The sequence below is a fragment of the Labrus bergylta genome, chromosome 9, assembly GCF_963930695.1.
Source record: "Labrus bergylta chromosome 9, fLabBer1.1, whole genome shotgun sequence".
Classification (NCBI taxonomy): domain Eukaryota; kingdom Metazoa; phylum Chordata; class Actinopteri; order Labriformes; family Labridae; genus Labrus; species Labrus bergylta.
This window is the reverse complement of record NC_089203.1, coordinates 16,110,767-16,131,187: the sequence shown is the minus strand read 5'-3', so window position 1 is coordinate 16,131,187 and position 20,421 is coordinate 16,110,767. Positions and strand designations below refer to the sequence as shown.

The following is a 20,421-nucleotide window of genomic DNA, read 5'->3' as shown; positions in this document are numbered from 1 at the left end:
ACAAGCAGCTAAATGATTCAGCCTGTTTTATATCCTGTCTCCCTTTGGTGTCTTGTTGGTTAAAGGTGCTACCTTGAAGCTGTCATAATTTATTTTCGATCCCTTATGAAGCCCCAATAATCAGTCATCTTAACTTGGTACTGACCAAAAAACTATAATCATGTGTCGAAGCTCCTGGTTCCCACCCTCCCAGGTTGTTGTTTAAGTGTCATGCCTTCTTAGCCAGGCTGTCTGGTGAGCAGCAGTGTGCCCATGTGCTTGCCGAGGGGCTCATCAACACACTCCTCACTGTGTGTGTGTGTGTGTGTGTGTGTGTGTGTGTGTGTGTGTGTGTGTGTGTGTGTGTGTGTGTGTGTGTGTGTGTGTGTGTGTGTGTGTGTGTGTGTGTGTGTGTGTGTGTCTGTGTGTGTCTGTGTGTGTCTGTGTGTGTCTGTGTGTGTCTGTGTGTGTCTGTGTATGCATGTTAAATCCTCTCATTGTACTTTTGTTTATAAGACATCACAGATAGATGAAGTAAAAGGGACCTTAGGGTGTCACTTAATTCCAACTGTGCCAACATGCAAAAAGTGTGCAATAATTTACTGGGCATATCAAAAGTGTTTGTATGATATACGTTTATATGCTGTTGTTTAGTTGCTTTATACAAAATTATGCATTTAAACTCATACAGGATAGAGCCAGTTAAAGCTGTTCTCTACCAAGAATCCAAACTACTTTTGTGTTAAGTACAGAAAACCATTCTGTAACTGACCCTGACTTATTTTGTTTCTGGAGGGGGAAAAAATTAAGAGTACATTTTCTCTTTAACGACTTGATAATGTTTTGTATGTTACAATCAGAAATACATTGCTTGGCATTTACAGTATATTGGCAACTATAAAGCTACAGATCTCAGAGTTACATGTGCATTATGTCGAGAGCAGGGCATCAACAAGGATCTTTATAAGCAAGCATATGCAAAGTTAAATTAAGTGTATGGTGGACCTATTAGACAACCCGACACGTTTCTTTTAAGAAATTAATTTTGATGTTGTTTGTGCTCTAGTAGTGGATGTTTGTGTGGAGTCCTTGAGTGGCTGATTCTCTGACAAGGATTACACAAGGGATTACTTAAAATAGTATAACATTGGACGATGTCCAAGTGGTGTCAAGCACATGAACACGTCTACTTATATGCTATTTGGTTTTACTAAAATATGCTCTTAAAGGTCATTTAGCGTTCTCCTTAGTTGAAAGGACAGTAAAGGGTATAGCATGTGATCCCTTATGTTGATGTGATGCCATAGAAGGGTAAAGACTTGAGATCAAGGGGAGTTGATGATGCTGAACATAATGTTGATGTTTTTAGCGATGTTGTATGACTCCCAAGTAAGGTTGTCAAAAAGTTTTGATACTTCTATACTTTTCCATACCAAATGTTTTGAAATGATACCATCTCCATTAATTAAATGACTAATACTATCAAAAAGTACAGAAGTTTTAGAAGAGAAGGCTTCCTTATTGCCATTTAAACTAGGTTTGTAGCTGACATTGTGTCAAATTATGATTAAAACTGAATGACCACTGTTCAGCAGTCACTCTTGGTTTCCTGCAGCCTTCCTTTTTTCCTCCTGATCTCATTTTCTGCATCCCTCCCCTCCCCCTCTCCAGCTGCACCACTCTGCTGCAGAGAGAGAAAGGGAGAAGGAGATTGCTCCGTGAAAGACATTTTGTGCTGTCTATAAAAAGCGTTTTTAAACCATCAGTTTTCATTTTATCCCTGTGAGGGTTGATTTGCTCTTGACAAAAATAAATATCTCCCTTGTTTCACTACTCAACCATTTATCAAGAGATTCTTTATTCCTCAGTAATCTTTTATCACATGCTTTGATTAAACAATACAATTTAAATGTGTATCCAAATGAATAGTGTGACTTTTCTTTTTCTCGGTCTTCTCCTTTATCCTCCATGTTGTTTTTGTAGCTGTCTTTTTGTCACCATCATCAGCTCAGGAAGTAGGGTGGGATGCAAGCAGAGCAAGGGAGGTGGGTTGTGTTACCATAGCAACAAGCTGACTCACTGGCAGGACTGTACCATTTTTGGTTTTGCCACAGGGGGTCAGCAGCAGACACAGTCCCTAAGCTATGATGGCTGAATGATTTTGATGGTACTGGGAGGACAGGAGACACCCCTGTTTTGGGCACACGGGTGCAGCTTCCTCACACATCATGGTGCTGGCAATGGAGAAGGAGGGGGAGAGGGTGGTGATGACTGCTTTTAATAGATTCTGTGAAGGATGCTGCCCTATTTGTTTTGCTTTCCTTACCTTGCTCCTTGCTTTCCTAGTTGACATGTTAATTTTGGATTTGTCTTTTTTCCTAAACCCATTGATCTTTGATTATTACTCAAAATGTATTCATGTGAGCAGAAGGTGTAGTATTCCAACGGTATCATTTAAACCACGGAACATCAGTCAAATAAAAAGCAGTAGCTGCTTTGAGTCGTCTAAGAAGCTTACATTTACCCCCACACAGACACCCATACACACATAGGCTGTGGTAAACACAGGGTCACAGAGGAAATACTCCCATTAATAAGGCATGGATTTGTCTCCGGGCTTCGCCTCGAGGCCCCCTGCTGTTGATAGGAGGGTAGTGGCTTTGTGCAGCAGTGCTGTATTATATGATGTGATTCATACATTGGTTGTTTTACTGACTTTAGTGGTATTTAACACCAGGGTAAAATGGTTGTACCATACCAAACCATGTATATGATCATGTTTGAAAGACAAGTTGATTGTTGTTCTTTCAATTGTATAATCTAATTTAACACATCATAAAGACGAGAGGAATGCTGTTGAAAATGATTCACAAACAATGGATATATTTTTGGTAAAGCTATCAGTGACCTACTATAGATTCACTGAGTAATATTATTCTTTAACCATGGAGTTATACTGCTTTTTTCTTTCAACAGTAAAATGGTTTTGTGTTTCGTCACAGTTACCACCCCTTTCACTAACAAGAAAACAAAGTGTACCTGATTCTAAATCCTCTCTCTCACTTTCTCTCACTCCCCATCATACACTCACAGACATACTAACAGAGCACAGTCTTCCCTAACATATGTTTGGTATGTCAGGTTTGTTGACTTATAGTGGCACACATGGTTCTTACTTTCAAAAGAGTTTTCCTTGCTTAGTATTGCTTGACCATACAGCTCATACTCTAACTCTTTTCCTGTTCAAATACTTACAAAAAGTAATGAATCATTATTTTGTATTTGTTTGCTTTGTGACGATCAATTAGCCAAACTGGTTTTTCTGTTGTTTTTTATATTATGGTATAGTGTGTGCCTATTACGGCATTTTTATATTTTTATTATATTAACAGAAGGCTGTAACAGATACAGATCAAAATCACATTTTGTATCCAAAATTTACAAACTTTGTACATTTATTTGCACACAAATGCTGATTGTCCACACAAACCCATAACCCTTCTTCTCTTGAACCTGGCGGTAAGTATTTGGTTGCTGTACTTCCCGAAGCCACAGTGTGTATGCAGAACACCAGTCTAACTGACATCTTTTCTGTCTTCTTTCTCTCTTTTATGTTCGTCTTGTTGCCTGCTGCTGTTCCTGTTTTCCCCTTGACTCCTGATGAATCCTGTCTCGCCAAATAAGGTAAGAAATAGTTTTAATGTATTTTGTTCTATTCACAACAATCCCATCACACTCATACAGCACTGATAACTTAGGCACTGACAACTGAACCCAATACTCTAGATCATCGTGCATTAACAGAATTCAAACAAGCATACAACAAATTGCACCGTTTACATTTTCTAAAGTATCTATACATTATACATCTGTACACAAACCTTGCATATAATCTATCACCACTGACAACTATTGTTGTCAATTGAGTCATTGAAGTTTATTTTGTTGGCAACAGATCATGTGTGACAGTGTGAGTGGCTTGATGTTCATAATATGGTGTGATATGTTTTCTCTGACCGGGCTGTTACACCAAATTAAGCTCATTTTTACATAGACATTATTTACAATCATTGTAGATAGTGGACATATAAGAGAATTATGATACTTGTCTCTGGATATTAAAGGAGATGATGTATATCCTAATATTACATTGTCATATGTAAGTATTGTCTCTTCTTCATACACTTTCTGGGAGCAAAAGTACTTGACATTTTGAAGGACACATTAGAATAAGACAGCTCATCCTACTATCAGGCTTGTAAGGTTTAAAGAAAGGTTTAACAAGGAATATCAACTGCTTAAGTAAATCATGCCGAATGAAGTTGCAGCTATTGTACTGTCCAGTACAGTATCTTGTATTTTATCAATCCATCAAGCAATCAATCTTTATTTGTATAGCACCAATTAATAACAAGTGTTACACTTTACAAAAGAGCAGGTACAATACCTTACTCTTTGTTATGTTTAAGCTTGAAATAACTTAAAGAATGTACAACACAAAAAATACACTAATGGGATACAAGCATAGCTGCTTAATGTCTACACTATTCTTGCATATCAGACGTATATCTGTTATTTAAGTTCTCTCATTGATGAAAAGGGCATGAACAACTTAAAATAAACATCTGTTAATATAACACTATACAAATCACCAGGAACATTAACAGCCTCTAAAATGTCCATTCAGTTCAATCAACACCTCCAAAAAATAGTTATCACAAAAAACTGAACATAAGACTCTTTTAGGATTCTGGTCTAGCCCAGTTAATGGAGCAGGCACCCCATGTACAGTCCTCATCATACTGGTTGCTGGTTTGACTCCTGATCTTGATGTCATCACCCACTCTCTCCACCCACATTTCCTGTCCTAACAAATAAAGGCCAACAGGCCCAACAATCATCTAAAACAGGATTTAATAAATGTTGTATTAGTATGAATAAGTTTTAACTGCATAATCGAAGCAACGCGACTGTTTTTATGAGGAAGGAAAATACTACGAAGGGGTTATAGACTGCAGTACACTACAATGCAATGCATTTAACATATACGTTTCTAATGAAGCAACCTTAAGAAAACTTTCAAATGTTGTATAATAATGTAGTGTTAGATCTGTTACAAGTTAGGCTGGAAACTTAAAGTATGCTTTAACTGCTAAGTCATTTTTTAAAATGAAAAGCCACAGTATGAAGATGGTGAGTGCCACAGTAGTCACCTTTACCTTCTTGCTCGCATGGTCCCTTTTCATGGAGTGTAAATGTTCTACAAAATGTTCAGTGTATGGTTGCTTGTTTGTAGATGTGTCTTTAACCTGTCTAGGAATATAGCCCTGAAAATACATTTCTTGCCATGCCCTGAAATACCATCTAAATATTCACCACTTTTATGTGGATGTGCTTATTTTACAATATAACCCCAAAATGTCAGTGTCTAACATTTACCTCACTGCTACACATAACTTTAGTGTAACGTTTGCATAATAGTATATTAAATACAATTATAAACTTTGTAATTAAGCAACACAATCCTATATGTATTTTTCTTAATTCATTCACCTGTATTAGTTTCATAACCTGTAGCAGTAAAACATAGTTTGGTGTGCTTTTGGCAGATCTTCCGTAAAAATTCCTGTATCCAGTGAGATACAGAGAGAATGTGGATGTTTGTTTTCTGGTTGCCTGCTGTTTTCAGTGGGAGTCTGTGAGGCTGTGTGCCTCCGCAGCAGCAGCATGCAGCAGCAGCTGTTGGCCGCCTGTGTGGCGCTGTCCACCCTTGTGGTGCTGAAAGCAGCTCTGTGCTGTCCCCCTCCCTCTAGCTCTCTCTCACACTCTGCCTCTCTACATCTCCCTCTGTCGTCCAATTTTATTTAAAACAGATCTTTCATATAATTACTCATTTTTGAAGTTCATTTGTATTATAAATCTAAATGAATACAAACGACGTTAATGAATGTATGTATTTTTAAAATTATTTATGTATTATTTGTAGCAGTCATTTTACACGTTACAGCTTTATTACATGACACACACACACACACACACACACACACACACACACACACACACATATATATACATATATATTATGCCTCTTTTTAGCGGTGGAACATTGCATGGTTATGGTGTATTTATTAATGATTAATGTAAGTGCTGACCAAACATCTATGAAGCACGGTAGTAACGTAACAACTGCTAATTTGCTTCTATCTTTAAAAAATATATTAGAAATAGAAATGAATTGGTGAACTGTTGGTTGATAATGAGTGTTTGTATTTGAGAGAGAGAGAGAGAGAGAGAGAGAGAGAGAGAGAGAATAAATTGGAGCAAACGCCTTCCTACACCGTCTGCACTCCCCCTCCCTTTTCATTTGCTCTACAGACCTCCATACGGGTATTTTACGTCGTCTGCTGACAAAATTGCTTCTCTTAGGCTCGTTGAGAGCTGTGAAAACGTCCTGACGTACGCAGGCTGCATTTCCTTTCTCTGACCACAGGAAGGCAACGAAGAGCCTTGAAAACCACAAAGGCATGTGCATGCATGCAGGTTCATAGGCAGGAAGGTAGATGTATTGACACAAAGCATTATAATTATATGATAGATCATAATTTGATCATTATATGATCAATGAGATCATACAAAAACAGCTTCATCATTTCGACAAAGCTTTTGTCAATCATTTATTTGTATTTGTTTTTTTTTTATTTAAATTCTTTAAAAACATTTATATACAACAGTTTTAGGTTATCAATTGTCTATTTAATGAGTCCAATAACTAATATATTATAGAGTCACAATAGTCTTAATAATTTTTCTGTGCATCATACTTTTGCGTCACTGCACTGTAGCCGTTTCCTGATGCCACGATTGGTGGAAATAGGTTTACGTTGTCAACCAATGAAAGCCAGAGCTGTACAAAGAGATCTACTCCCTCTCGTCGAGTAGCTTCGGCGTCGGAACCCTTACAATATTCTGCACAGGAGGAGGGGATGCATATGCAGACTTAAAGCATGACTGTCACTGTTATGTATATGGATACATCAGTATTGGATCATAGACCTTGCATACTTAACCAGTTAAGAAATTGGGATTGGAGTAAAAAGACATGGGATTTATGGAACGAGGAATAATGTGGAACAAATTGGCTGCATGGCAGGTGTTCTTGTGGTGGCATCTTTTCTTTCTCTTGTGGAGTACAATAGACGGACAGACGCGTTACAGCATCCCGGAGGAGCTGAAACAAGGATCTGTGGTTGGAAATCTAGCCAAAGATTTGGGTTTGGTTGTATCTGAACTATATCGACGCAAATTGCGGATTACCTCAGAGGCTGGTAAGCAGTATTTTAGTGTGGACTTGGGGAAGGGAGAACTGGTGGTGATTGATAGAATAGACAGGGAGCAATTGTGTGAACAAAGACCCTCATGTTTGTTGCCTTTAGAACTAGTTATAGATAGCCCTTTGCAGCTGCATAGAGTCGAAATAGAAATACAAGATACAAACGATAATTCTCCTAGTTTTCCTACGAAAGAGAAGGTGGTGAAAATTGCGGAACTAGTTAATCTAGGGGCACGATTTCCTTTAGAAAGTGCACAGGACCCAGATGTCGGTACTAATTCTGTGCGTTCTTACCTCATTAGCAAAAATGACAATTTCAAATTGACTGTTAAAAACCACAAAGATGGTCGAAAAATCCCCGAGCTGGTCCTTGAAAAACCACTTGATCGAGAAAAGCTGCCTGTGCATAATCTTATCCTCACCGCTGTAGATGGTGGAGAGCCAGCGCGCTCAGGGACATCTGAAATTACAGTTATAGTACTGGACATTAATGACAATGCTCCACAGTTTGAAAGACAGCTGTATGAAGCCAATGTCAGCGAAAAGGCAACACCTGGGACCGAAATATTGCATGTTAAAGCCACAGATGCAGACGAAGGACTAAATGGAGAAATTGAGTATTTCTTTGCAGAGCAAACCACGAACCTGATTTTATCATTATTTGACATTTTACCATCTGGAGCTATTGTTGTCAAAGGATCCATAGACCATGAAACGAAATCTTTACATAGATTTGACATAACTGCTAAGGACAAGGGTAATCCTGAGATGGATGGGCACTGTGGCGTCGAAATTAAAGTAGTTGACATTAATGACAATATTCCTGAAATTATTGTGACATCTCTAACAACACCTGTTCCAGAAGACTCTGCAGTCGGGACTGTTATTGCGTTGATAAGTGCAAAAGACTCTGATTCAGGCGACAATGGCAAAGTTAAGTTGAGCTTGTCTTCAAAATCCCCCTTTCAGTTAAATCCATCAGTCTCCAACCATTATTCGTTAGTGACGAAAGGGCCTCTTGACCGTGAAAAACACGACCATTATAGTGTCAAAATAATTGCTACTGATTCTGGTAACCCCCCATTATCAAGTGAAAGGATAATACTTGTTGAATTGTTGGATGTAAATGACAACCCACCAGTTTTCTCCCAACCTTCTTATGTTGTTTATGTAAAAGAAAACTATTCTCCGGGAAGGATTTTGTGCTCGGTGTCAGCAACAGATTCTGATTCTGGTGACAACTCGAAGATATCCTACTCTTTACTGGACTCTAAAGTGCAGGACGTTTCTGTGTCCTCTTATGTTTACATTAACTCAGATAACGGCAGCATCTACAGCATGCACTCGTTTGACTATGAGAAACTGAAGGTGTTTCAGATTCAGGTTCAGGCAAAGGACCAGGGCTCTCCTTCTCTCAGCAGCAACGCCACTGTCCATGTTTTTATCCTGGACCAGAACGACAATGCCCCCGCTGTTATTTACCCCTCCTCCGCTGCCATGGGCTCCCTCTCTCATCAGAGGATGCCCCGCTCGGCTAAAGCGGGTCACCTGGTTACTAAGGTGACGGCCGTGGACGCAGACTCGGGCCACAACGCGTGGATCTCCTACAAAGTGTCGGAGGCCACAGACGGCTCTCTGTTCACTGTCAATCTGTACACAGGGGAGGTGAGGACTAAACGCGCTGTGTCCGAGCAGGACGACTCCTCTCAGAGGCTGCTTATAGAGATCAAGGACGACGGCGAACCGGTCCAGTCAGCCACCGTCACGGTGTCCATCCTCCTGGAGGACGGTCTCCATGAGCCCATCTTAGACCTCCGACAGAAAGCGGTCGAGCCCAGCAAGAAAACTGGCAGAATCACCCTTTATTTGATCCTCTCTCTGGCCTCGATTTCCGTGCTGTCTCTGGTGACTTTTCTCATCTTAGCGGTGAAATGCATCAGGAACAGCAGAAGCAGCGCGAGTTGCTGCACGAGACAGAGTGACTGTGACGATTACAAGAACCCCAACAGAAACCTGCAGCTTCAGCTCAACACTGATGGACCTATAAAGTACGTGGAGGTCCTGGGAGGAGACATGTTGTCTCAGAGTCAGTCCTTCAGGTCCTGTATGTCTCCCATGTCAGAGTACAGTGATTTCACTCTGATTAAACCCAGCAGCACCACTGACTTTAAGGAGGTCATCAGTGTCCTGGATGCGTCTTTACCCGACAGCACCTGGACCTTTGAGAGCCAGCAGGTGAGCACATAAATAATCATGTGTCTTAGTATTTTACCTTTTATTTCGTACAGGATTTAATCATAGTTTTATCATAACCAATCAAATCAAATCAAATCAAACTATTCTATCTATCTATCTATCTATCTATCTATCTATCTATCTATCTATCTATCTATCTATCTATCTATCTATCTATCTATCTATCTATCTGTCTGTCTTCTAAACAAGTCAAAATGATTGTGCTAAAGTCTGTGATACTATAGTGTCACTCAATAACATTTAAACCGTCATTTCAAACCAGTTCAGAACCACATATGGTGGACAGCGACACTCTGGTGAATACAGGAAGCTTTAATGCCTATTTTTCTCTCTGTTTAAAAAGCGTATCTTATTCTATTTTATTTTATTTTATTGATAGTATTACCCTTAACGTCTTAATAGTCTTAAAGTAGTTGACTGTGGTTAAAGTGAAGTTGTGTATCATGAATACATACTGCGACTTTAAGAGTGTCGATCAGTTCTCCTCTCATTGGACGATAGACGTTGATGCTGTACACCAATAGGATTTAGAATTGTACAAAGCGATCTTGTCCCTGCCCCCATGCAGCCTCAGTTCTTCAGCACGTAGAATACAGGGAGGTAGGGAAGGAGACAACAATGAGTTTCTATTTTACAATGTGGCAAATTGTATTATTCAAGCTACAGCCATGAGCAGTAAATATGGAACATATTCTTTTGGAATAACATCTGCAGCGATGGATTTGTGTACTATTCTATACAAGATGTCGATTGGAATAAATGCGTTATAGCGGACCAAGGATGACAAAGAGAATGGGATACCGAGACTGGAGATGGCAGGCGCTCTGGTGGCATCATTTCTTTCTCTTGTGGACTACAATAGACGGACAGACTCGTTACAGCATCCCGGAGGAGCTGAAACAGGGCTCTGTGGTAGGAAATCTAGCCAAAGATCTGGATTTGGGACTGTCAGACATTTTTGAGCGTAAGCTGCGTGTCGCCTCTGAGGCTGGTAAGCAGTATTTCAGTGTGGATGCGGGGAAGGGCGAGCTGGTAGTAAATGACAGAATAGACAGAGAGGCATTATGTGGACAAAGCGCCAGCTGTGTTCTACCTCTGCAGGTTGTAATTGAAGATCCTTTACAACTGTTTCGTGTTGAAGTAGAAATTCAAGACATAAATGACAATGCGCCTAGATTTCCATCGAATGATATCACATTGGAGGTTGCAGAATCCACAGCTTTAGGAGTTCGTTTTCCCTTAGAGAGTGCTATAGACCCAGATTCCGGCAGTAATTCAGTAAAGACTTACACTCTGAGTAGAGATGAATGTTTTAATATTAGACTTAAAGAGGTTGCCGGTGGGAGAAAAGTCCCTGAATTGATTTTAGTAAAAACTTTAGATCGAGAGAAAAAGGCTGTTCATAAGCTTTTGTTGACAGCTCTCGATGGAGGCAACCCTGTACGATCAGGGACCGCTCAGTTATCTATTTCAGTTCTTGACAACAACGACAATGTCCCAGCTTTTGAGAAACCGTTATATAAAGTTTCCATTAGTGAAAACGCTGCAGAAAGAGTCCTGATAGTGCAAACAAAAGCGACAGACATGGACGATGGCCAAAACGGAGAGATAGAATACTCTTTTGGAGCTCACACATCAGAGTCTGTTCTCTCTGTTTTCACTATTGATCAAACAACAGGCACAATATTTCTAAATGGTATACTCGATTTTGAAGAGACCGCAAATTATGAACTAGACGTCAGTGCTAAAGACAAAGGCAGTCCAAGAATGGAGGGACACTGCACTGTGCAAGTGGAAGTTTTAGATGTCAACGATAATGCCCCAGAAATCATACTCACGTCTCATCCAAAACCAGTGCGCGAAGACTCTCGTAATGGGACCGTAGTAGCTTTGATCAGTACCCGAGACCTCGATTCAGGTGTTAACGGTAAAGTAACATTACAGCTCCCACAGAAATGTCCATTTGTCTTAAAACCGTCTTTTTCTCAAAATTATGCTCTAATTACCAGCGGCGTTTTAGATCGAGAAAATGTCTCTCATTATAATATTGAGATAACAGCCACTGACTCAGGCTCTCCTCCTCTCTCCAGTAAGAAAAGTATACCTGTCAGCATCACTGATGTGAATGACAACCCTCCTGTATTCACTCAGCCCTCCTATAATGTGTATTTAAAAGAGAATGGAGTACCAGGCTCTATCCTGTACTCAGTATCAGCATCTGACCTGGATTCTGGTGAAAACGCCAAAATATCCTATTCTATACTGGACTCTAAAGTGCAGGACGTTTCTGTGTCCTCTTATGTTTACATTAACTCAGATAACGGCAGCATCTACAGCATGCACTCGTTTGACTATGAGAAACTGAAGGTGTTTCAGATTCAGGTTCAGGCAAAGGACCAGGGCTCTCCTTCTCTCAGCAGCAACGCCACTGTCCATGTTTTTATCCTGGACCAGAACGACAATGCCCCCGCTGTTATTTACCCCTCCTCCGCTGCCATGGGCTCCCTCTCTCATCAGAGGATGCCCCGCTCGGCTAAAGCGGGTCACCTGGTTACTAAGGTGACAGCCGTGGACGCAGACTCGGGCCACAACGCGTGGATCTCCTACAAAGTGTCGGAGGCCACAGACGCCTCTCTGTTCACTGTCAATCTGTACACAGGGGAGGTGAGGACTAAACGCGCTGTGTCCGAGCAGGACGACTCCTCTCAGAGGCTGCTTATAGAGATCAAGGACGACGGCGAACCGGTCCAATCCGCCACCGTTACGGTGTCCATCCTCCTGGAGGACGGTCTCCATGAGCCCATCTTAGACCTCCGACAGAAAGCGGTCGAGCCCAGCAAGAAAACTGGCAGAATCACCCTTTATTTGATCCTCTCTCTGGCCTCGATTTCCGTGCTGTCTCTGGTGACTTTTCTCATCTTAGCGGTGAAATGCATCAGGAACAGCAGAAGCAGCGCGAGTTGTTGCACGAGACAGAGTGACTGTGACAATTACAAGAACCCCAACAGAAACCTGCAGCTTCAGCTCAACACTGATGGACCTATAAAGTACGTGGAGGTCCTGGGAGGAGACATGTTGTCTCAGAGTCAGTCCTTCAGGTCCTGTATGTCTCCTATGTCAGAGTACAGTGATTTCACTCTGATTAAACCCAGCAGCACCACTGACTTTAAGGAGGTCATCAGTGTCCTGGATGCGTCTTTACCCGACAGCACCTGGACCTTTGAGAGTCAGCAGGTGAGCATATAAATAATAATCGATCTGCCTAATTGGGAAGAAATCTGCATTGTCACTTGTTATTTCGTTGAGGATCTAATTATGTTTTATGGAACTCAATAAACAGTTCTATCTATCTATCTATCATCTATCTATCTATCTATCTATCTATCTATCTATCTATCTATCTTTCGTCCTTCTCTATTGGACTATTTTCTATTTGTATATTTAAAAAACATAGTTTTTGCGACACAATTTTCATTGCCTGCCTTTAAATGTGAACCATGTGAACAATTCAGCACCACCATAGCGGACAGCGACTGTGAGATTAAATCATGATCATGTGACGTCTGAACGGTGCTGATTTATTTACTCTTTATTATCATCATTATAGATCACTTTTATGTTGTATACTTATTGTTAGTTTTTCATCCAGCAAATTATTAAAACAAAACTTAACATGAGACTCTGGCTGTATACAGGCTGTGATGTTTATTTTATTTTTGCCATGAACCCGTTTTTTATCACAGTGATTGATATTCAGTAGACTTTGTAACGATCACCCTGCATGAAGGCTCCCATGCAGAATAGATGCTGCCACTTTAAGAGTGTCGATCGGTTCCCCTCTCATTGGATGGTGGATATAGATGCTGTGCACCAATAGGAATCAGAATTGTACAAAGCAATCTAGTCCCTGCCCCCATGCAGCCTTAGCGCTGTAACACTTAGAATGGAAGAGCTCGAGGAGAGAGACAGCACTGAGCTCGTTTTTTAAAGATGTAGATATATGAATTACAGTTTACAACCATGCTCTTACACTGTGTAAGGCTTTATTTGGATACATTTCCTGATATTCGGGATTATACAATTATTATTTACAAGATCTCGATTGGAATACATATTTAAAAGCGGACCAAGGATGACAAAGACAATAGGATACCGAGACTGGAGATGGCAGGCGCTCTGGTGGCATCATTTCTTTCTCTTGTGGACTACAATATACGGACAGACTCGTTACAGCATCCCGGAGGAGCTGAAACAGGGCTCTGTGGTAGGAAATATTGCCAAAGATCTGGGTCTGGGACTATCAGAGATTTTTGAGCGAAGGCTGCGTGTCGCCTCTGAGGCTGGTAAGCAGTATTTCAGCGTGGATTCGGAGAAGGGCGAGCTGATAGTAAATGACCGACTAGACAGAGAGGCTTTGTGTGGACAAAGCGCCAGCTGTGTTCTACCTCTGCAGGTTTTGATTGAAAATCCTTTACAGTCTCATCGAATTGAAGTGGAAATACGTGACATAAATGACAATTCTCCTAGTTTCCTTTCAAGTGAATTATCTTTAAAATTAGCAGAATCAGCAGCCGTGGGTACCCGTTTCCCATTGGAGAGCGCGCAAGATCCTGATGTTGGAAGCAATTCCTTGAAAACCTACTCTTTAAGCAGAAACGATTATTTTTCTCTCAAACTCAAAGACACGAAAAATGGTAGAGCTGTCCCAGAACTAGTTTTAGAGAAGCCATTAGACCGTGAAAAGAATGCACAGCACCAATTAATGTTGACAGCGTTAGATGGAGGAAACCCGGTCAAATCGGGGACCTGCAAGATTACAATCACTGTACTTGATAATAATGACAATTTCCCAATATTCAGTGAACATGAGTACAAGGCTTCTTTGAAGGAAAACAGTACCAAAGGAACCTTTGTGGTCAAACTTACAGCTACGGATGCTGATGAGGGTCTTAATGGTGAAGTCAAATATTCCTTTGGGTCTCGCACTCCAGACTTAGTGTCATCAACATTTGAAATAAACGAAAAGACGGGAGAAATTGTTTTAAGAGGAGCATTAGATTATGAGAGTACAACATCCTACCTGATCGATATTACTGCAAAAGACAACGGCACTCCCGAAATGGAGGGACATTGTCGCGTTCAGGTGGACGTAGAGGACATAAATGATAATGCTCCAGAAATAGTACTTATGTCTAAACCCAGTCCTGTGCGCGAGGACGCACCAAGTGGCACAGTGGTGGCTTTGATCAGTGCTCGAGATCTTGACTCCGGTGATAACGGTAAAGTGAGATTACAGCTTCGTAAAGGTTCTCCTTTTTCTCTTAAACCATCATTTTCTAATAACTACGAGCTGCTTACCAGTGGCCCATTAGAGAGAGAGAGTTTCTCAGAGTATAATATTGAGATAACAGCCACTGATTCAGGCTCTCCTCCTCTCTCCAGTAAGAAAAGTATACCTGTCACCATCACTGATGTGAATGACAACCCTCCTGTATTCACTCAGCCCTCCTATAATGTGTATTTAAAAGAGAATGGAGTACCAGGCTCTATCCTGTACTCAGTATCAGCATCTGACCTGGATTCTGGTGAAAACGCCAAAATCTCTTACTCTATACTGGACTCTAAAGTGCAGGACGTTTCTGTGTCCTCTTATGTTTACATTAACTCAGATAACGGCAGCATCTACAGCATGCACTCGTTTGACTATGAGAAACTGAAGGTGTTTCAGATTCAGGTTCAGGCAAAGGACCAGGGCTCTCCTTCTCTCAGCAGCAACACCACTGTCCATGTTTTTATCCTGGACCAGAACGACAATGCCCCCGCTGTTATTTACCCCTCCTCCGCTGCCATGGGCTCCCTCTCTCATCAGAGGATGCCCCGCTCGGCTAAAGCGGGTCACCTGGTTACTAAGGTGACGGCCGTGGACGCAGACTCGGGCCACAACGCGTGGATCTCCTACAAAGTGTCGGAGGCCACAGACGCCTCTCTGTTCACTGTCAATCTGTACACAGGGGAGGTGAGGACTAAACGCGCTGTGTCCGAGCAGGACGACTCCTCTCAGAGGCTGCTTATAGAGATCAAGGACGACGGGGAACCGGTCCAGTCAGCCACCGTCACGGTGTCCATCCTGCTGGAGGACGGTCTCCATGAGCCCATCTTAGACCTTCGTCAGAAAGCGTTCGAGCCCAGCAAGAAAACTGGCAGAATCACCCTTTATTTGATCCTCTCTCTGGCCTCGATTTCCGTGCTGTCTCTGGTGACTTTTCTCATCTTAGCGGTGAAATGCATCAGGAACAGCAGAAGCAGCGCGAGTTGTTGCACGAGACAGAGTGACTGTGACGATTACAAGAACCCCAACAGAAACCTGCAGCTTCAGCTCAACACTGATGGACCTATAAAGTACGTGGAGGTCCTGGGAGGAGACATGTTGTCTCAGAGTCAGTCCTTCAGGTCCTGTATGTCTCCCATGTCAGAGTACAGTGATTTCACTCTGATTAAACCCAGCAGCACCACTGACTTTAAGGAGGTCATCAGTGTCCTGGATGCGTCTTTACCCGACAGCACCTGGACCTTTGAGAGTCAGCAGGTGAGCATATAAATAATAATCGATCTGCCTAATTGGGAAGAAATCTGCATTGTCACTTGTTATTTCGTTAGGGATCTAATCATCGTTTTATGGAACTCAATAAACAGTTCTATCTATCTATCTATCTATCTATCTATCTATCTATCTATCTATCTATCTGTCTATCTTTCGTCCTTCTCTATTGGACTACTTTCTGTTTGTATATTTAAAAACATAGTTTTTACGACACAATTTTCATTGCCTACTTTTTAATGTGAACCATGTGAACAATTCAGCACCACCATAGCGGACAGCGATTGTGAGATTCAGCTCTGGTCATGTGACGTCTGAACGCTCCTGATTTATTTACTCTTTATTATCATCACTATAGATTACTTTCATGTTTGTGCTTATTGTTTGTTTTTTATTTTCTATATAATTAAATACTCGATTAACATGAGGCTCTGAATGAATAGAGGCTGCCATGTTTTTAATATATTTGCGATGGACGCGTTTTTTATCACAGTGATTGATATTCATTAGATTTTGTAAAGATCACCCTGCATGAAGGCTCCCACGCAGAATAGATGCTGCCACTTTAAGAGTGTCGATCGGTTCCCCTCTCATTGGATGGTGGATATAGATGCTGTGCACCAATAGGAATCAGAATTGTACAAAGCAATCTAGTCCCTGCCCCCATGCAGCCTTAGCGCTGTAACACTTAGAATGGAAGAGCTCGAGGAGAGAGACAGCACTGAGCTCGTTTTTTTAAGATGTAGATATATGAATTACAGTTTACAACCATGCTCTTACACTGTGTAAGGCTTTATTTGGATACATTTCCTGATATTCGGGATTATACAATTATTATTTACAAGATCTCGATTGGAATACATATTTAAAAGCGGACCAAGGATGACAAAGACAATAGGATACCGAGACTGGAGATGGCAGGCGCTATTTTGGCATCATTTCTTTCTCTTGTGGACTACAATAGACGGACAGACTCGTTACAGCATCCCGGAGGAGCTGAAACAGGGCTCTGTGGTAGGAAATATTGCCAAAGATCTGGGTCTGGGACTATCAGAGATTTTTGAGCGAAGGCTGCGTGTCGCCTCTGAGGCCGGTAAGCAGTATTTCAGCGTGGATTCGGGGAAGGGCGAGCTGGTAGTAAATGACCGACTAGACAGAGAGGCTTTGTGTGGACAAAGCGCCAGCTGTGTTCTACCTCTGCAGGTTGTTATTGAAGACCCTTTACAGTCTCATCGAATTGAAGTGGAAATACGAGACATAAATGACAATTCTCCTAGTTTCCTTTCAAGTGAATTATCTTTAAAATTAGCAGAATTAGCAGCCGTGGGTACCCGTTTCCCATTGGAGAGCGCGCAGGATCCTGATGTTGGAAGCAATTCCTTGAAAACCTACTCTTTAAGCAAAAACGATTATTTTTCTCTCAAACTCAAAGACACGAAAAATGGTAGACCTGTCCCAGAACTAGTTTTAGAGAAGCCATTAGACCGTGAAAAGAATGCACAGCATGAATTAATGTTGACAGCGTTAGATGGAGGAAACCCGGTCAAATCGGGGACCTGCAAGATTACAATCACTGTACTTGATATTAACGACAATTTCCCAATATTCAGTGAACATGAGTACAAGGTTTCTATGAAGGAAAACAGTACCAAAGGAACCTTTGTGGTCAAACTTACAGCTACGGATGCTGATGAGGGTCTTAATGGTGAAGTCAAATATTCCTTTGGGTCTCGCACTCCAGACTTAGTGTCATCAACATTTGAAATAAACGAAAAGACGGGAGAAATTGTTTTAAGAGGAGCATTAGATTATGAGAGTACAACATCCTACCTGATCGATATTACTGCAAAAGACAACGGCACTCCCGAAATGGAGGGACATTGTCGCGTTCAGGTGGACGTAGAGGACATAAATGATAATGCTCCAGAAATAGTACTTACATCTAAACCCAGTCCTGTGCGCGAGGACGCACCAAGTGGCACAGTGGTGGCTTTAATTAGTGCTCGAGATCTTGACTCCGGTGATAACGGTAAAGTGAGATTACAGCTTCGTAAAGGTTCTCCTTTTTCTCTTAAACCATCATTTTCTAATAACTACGAGCTGCTTACCAGTGGCCCATTAGAGAGAGAGAGTTTCTCAGAGTATAATATTGAGATAACAGCCACTGACTCAGGCTCTCCTCCTCTGTCCAGTAAGAAAACTATACCTGTCACCATCACTGATGTGAATGACAACCCTCCTGTATTCACTCAGCCCTCCTATAATGTGTATTTAAAAGAGAATGGAGTACCAGGCTCTATCCTGTACTCAGTATCAGCATCTGACCTGGATTCTGGTGAAAACGCCAAAATATCCTATTCTATACTGGACTCTAAAGTGCAGGACGTTTCTGTGTCCTCTTATGTTTACATTAACTCAGATAACGGCAGCATCTACAGCATGCACTCGTTTGACTATGAGAAACTGAAGGTGTTTCAGATTCAGGTTCAGGCAAAGGACCAGGGCTCTCCTTCTCTCAGCAGCAACGCCACTGTCCATGTTTTTATCCTGGACCAGAACGACAATGCCCCCGCTGTTATTTACCCCTCCTCCGCTGCCATGGGCTCCCTCTCTCATCAGAGGATGCCCCGCTCGGCTAAAGCGGGTCACCTGGTTACTAAGGTGACAGCCGTGGACGCAGACTCGGGCCACAACGCGTGGATCTCCTACAAAGTGTCGGAGGCCACAGACGCCTCTCTGTTCACTGTCAATCTGTACACAGGAGAGGTGAGGACTAAACGCGCTGTGTCCGAGCAGGACGACTCCTCTCAGAGGCTGCTTATAGAGATCAAGGACGACGGGGAACCGGTCCAGTCAGCCACCGTCACGGTGTCCATCCTGCTGGAGGACGGTCTCCATGAGCCCATCTTAGACCTTCGTCAGAAAGCGTTCGAGCCCAGCAAGAAAACTGGCAGAATCACCCTTTATTTGATCCTCTCTCTGGCCTCGATTTCCGTGCTGTCTCTGGTGACTTTTCTCATCTTAGCGGTGAAATGCATCAGGAACAGCAGAAGCAGCGCGAGTTGCTGCACGAGACAGAGTGACTGTGACGATTACAAGAACCCCAACAGAAACCTGCAGCTTCAGCTCAACACTGATGGACCTATAAAGTACGTGGAGGTCCTGGGAGGAGACATGTTGTCTCAGAGTCAGTCCTTCAGGTCCTGTATGTCTCCTATGTCAGAGTACAGTGATTTCACTCTGATTAAACCCAGCAGCACCACTGACTTTAAGGAGGTCATCAGTGTCCTGGATGCGTCTTTACCCGACAGCACCTGGACCTTTGAGAGCCAGCAGGTGAGCAGAGTGACGAACAAACTATAACATACCCCCCTTTTTTTTTCTTCAGTTGCAGTTACTGCAGATAATGCAACACCTTTTTAGCACATATCCAAATCACAATAACAAATGTGTTTAACTATTCCATCTTCAAATATTCACCTAATTGAAACAAACTCCTGAAAGAAGAATCCAAAGAAAACAGTTTTTTCTATCTTGGGAGCTTTTACTTGTTTTACTTGAAGCTTTTTAACCGTGCGTTTCAGCAGCACAGTAATGGACAGCAACACTGTCCGATTAGGCATAAAGATTTCGCGATAGGTTCCTTTTGATCATCTTTACTCAACGTCTAACAATGGCAATGCATCATTCATTAATGACTCACTTAATTCGTATTTTGTCTTTACACTTATTTCACAAAATAACTTACAAAGAGTAAGGTCTAGACCTGCTCTTTTTGTAAAGTGTCTTTACATGATATTTGTTTTGAATTGGCACTGTATTAAATGTTGATTGATTGATTGATTGATTGATTGATTGATTTAAGGGATGTTAAAGCAGACATTAACGCATCACAAGTCTTAGCCATTGAAAAAGCTGATCTTTGTTCAATTAAATTTACACGATTACCTGTGGCTTGACCTTCGAGATCAAGCAGACGAGCAGAGAGTAAACCTTTTTCTTTATTGCCACTGCCCTGTTGGTATTTGCTTTAGGATGCACACAAACTTCTTAAGCAGCACAATCCGGTCTATATGTTCTAAATATTTTAAAGAAATGTATTTTTCTTTTTTCTTTCTCTTAGTCATTTTAAATCTACACACGTAACCCAACTTGGTAGACGCACAATGACATAGCGTCTTGTGTTCTTCGGAAAAAGCTAGCTAATATTAATTTTGACACAGCAAAATGTCAATACATACAAGGGAACGAGTGAGGA

The 20,421-nt window shown here is 41.6% G+C and overlaps 4 protein-coding genes across 49 annotated transcripts in view; all 4 read left to right on the top strand.

Annotated features, from left to right (window-relative positions):
- LOC109979913 (protocadherin gamma-A11-like) overlaps positions 1-20,421 on the top strand; it is a 312,688-nt gene that overhangs the window by 261,902 nt on the left and 30,365 nt on the right. The gene's annotated exons all lie outside the window — the stretch shown is intronic.
- Positions 7,311-9,628, top strand: LOC114920714 (protocadherin gamma-C5). The gene has a single exon (XM_029279048.2). The coding sequence runs from the start codon at positions 8,078-8,080 to the stop codon at positions 9,554-9,556; it is 1,479 nt and encodes a 492-aa protein (XP_029134881.2). The 5' UTR covers positions 7,311-8,077; the 3' UTR covers positions 9,557-9,628.
- Positions 9,743-12,826, top strand: LOC136179934 (protocadherin gamma-C5-like). Its single transcript, XM_065958676.1, has one exon. The coding sequence runs from the start codon at positions 10,325-10,327 to the stop codon at positions 12,809-12,811; it is 2,487 nt and encodes an 828-aa protein (XP_065814748.1). The 5' UTR covers positions 9,743-10,324; the 3' UTR covers positions 12,812-12,826.
- Positions 13,501-19,541, top strand: LOC114920715 (uncharacterized). The gene is made up of 3 exons (XM_065958715.1): positions 13,501-16,151; positions 16,774-16,801; positions 16,954-19,541. The coding sequence occupies exons 1-3, from the start codon at positions 13,698-13,700 to the stop codon at positions 19,524-19,526; spliced, it is 5,055 nt and encodes a 1,684-aa protein (XP_065814787.1). The 5' UTR covers positions 13,501-13,697; the 3' UTR covers positions 19,527-19,541.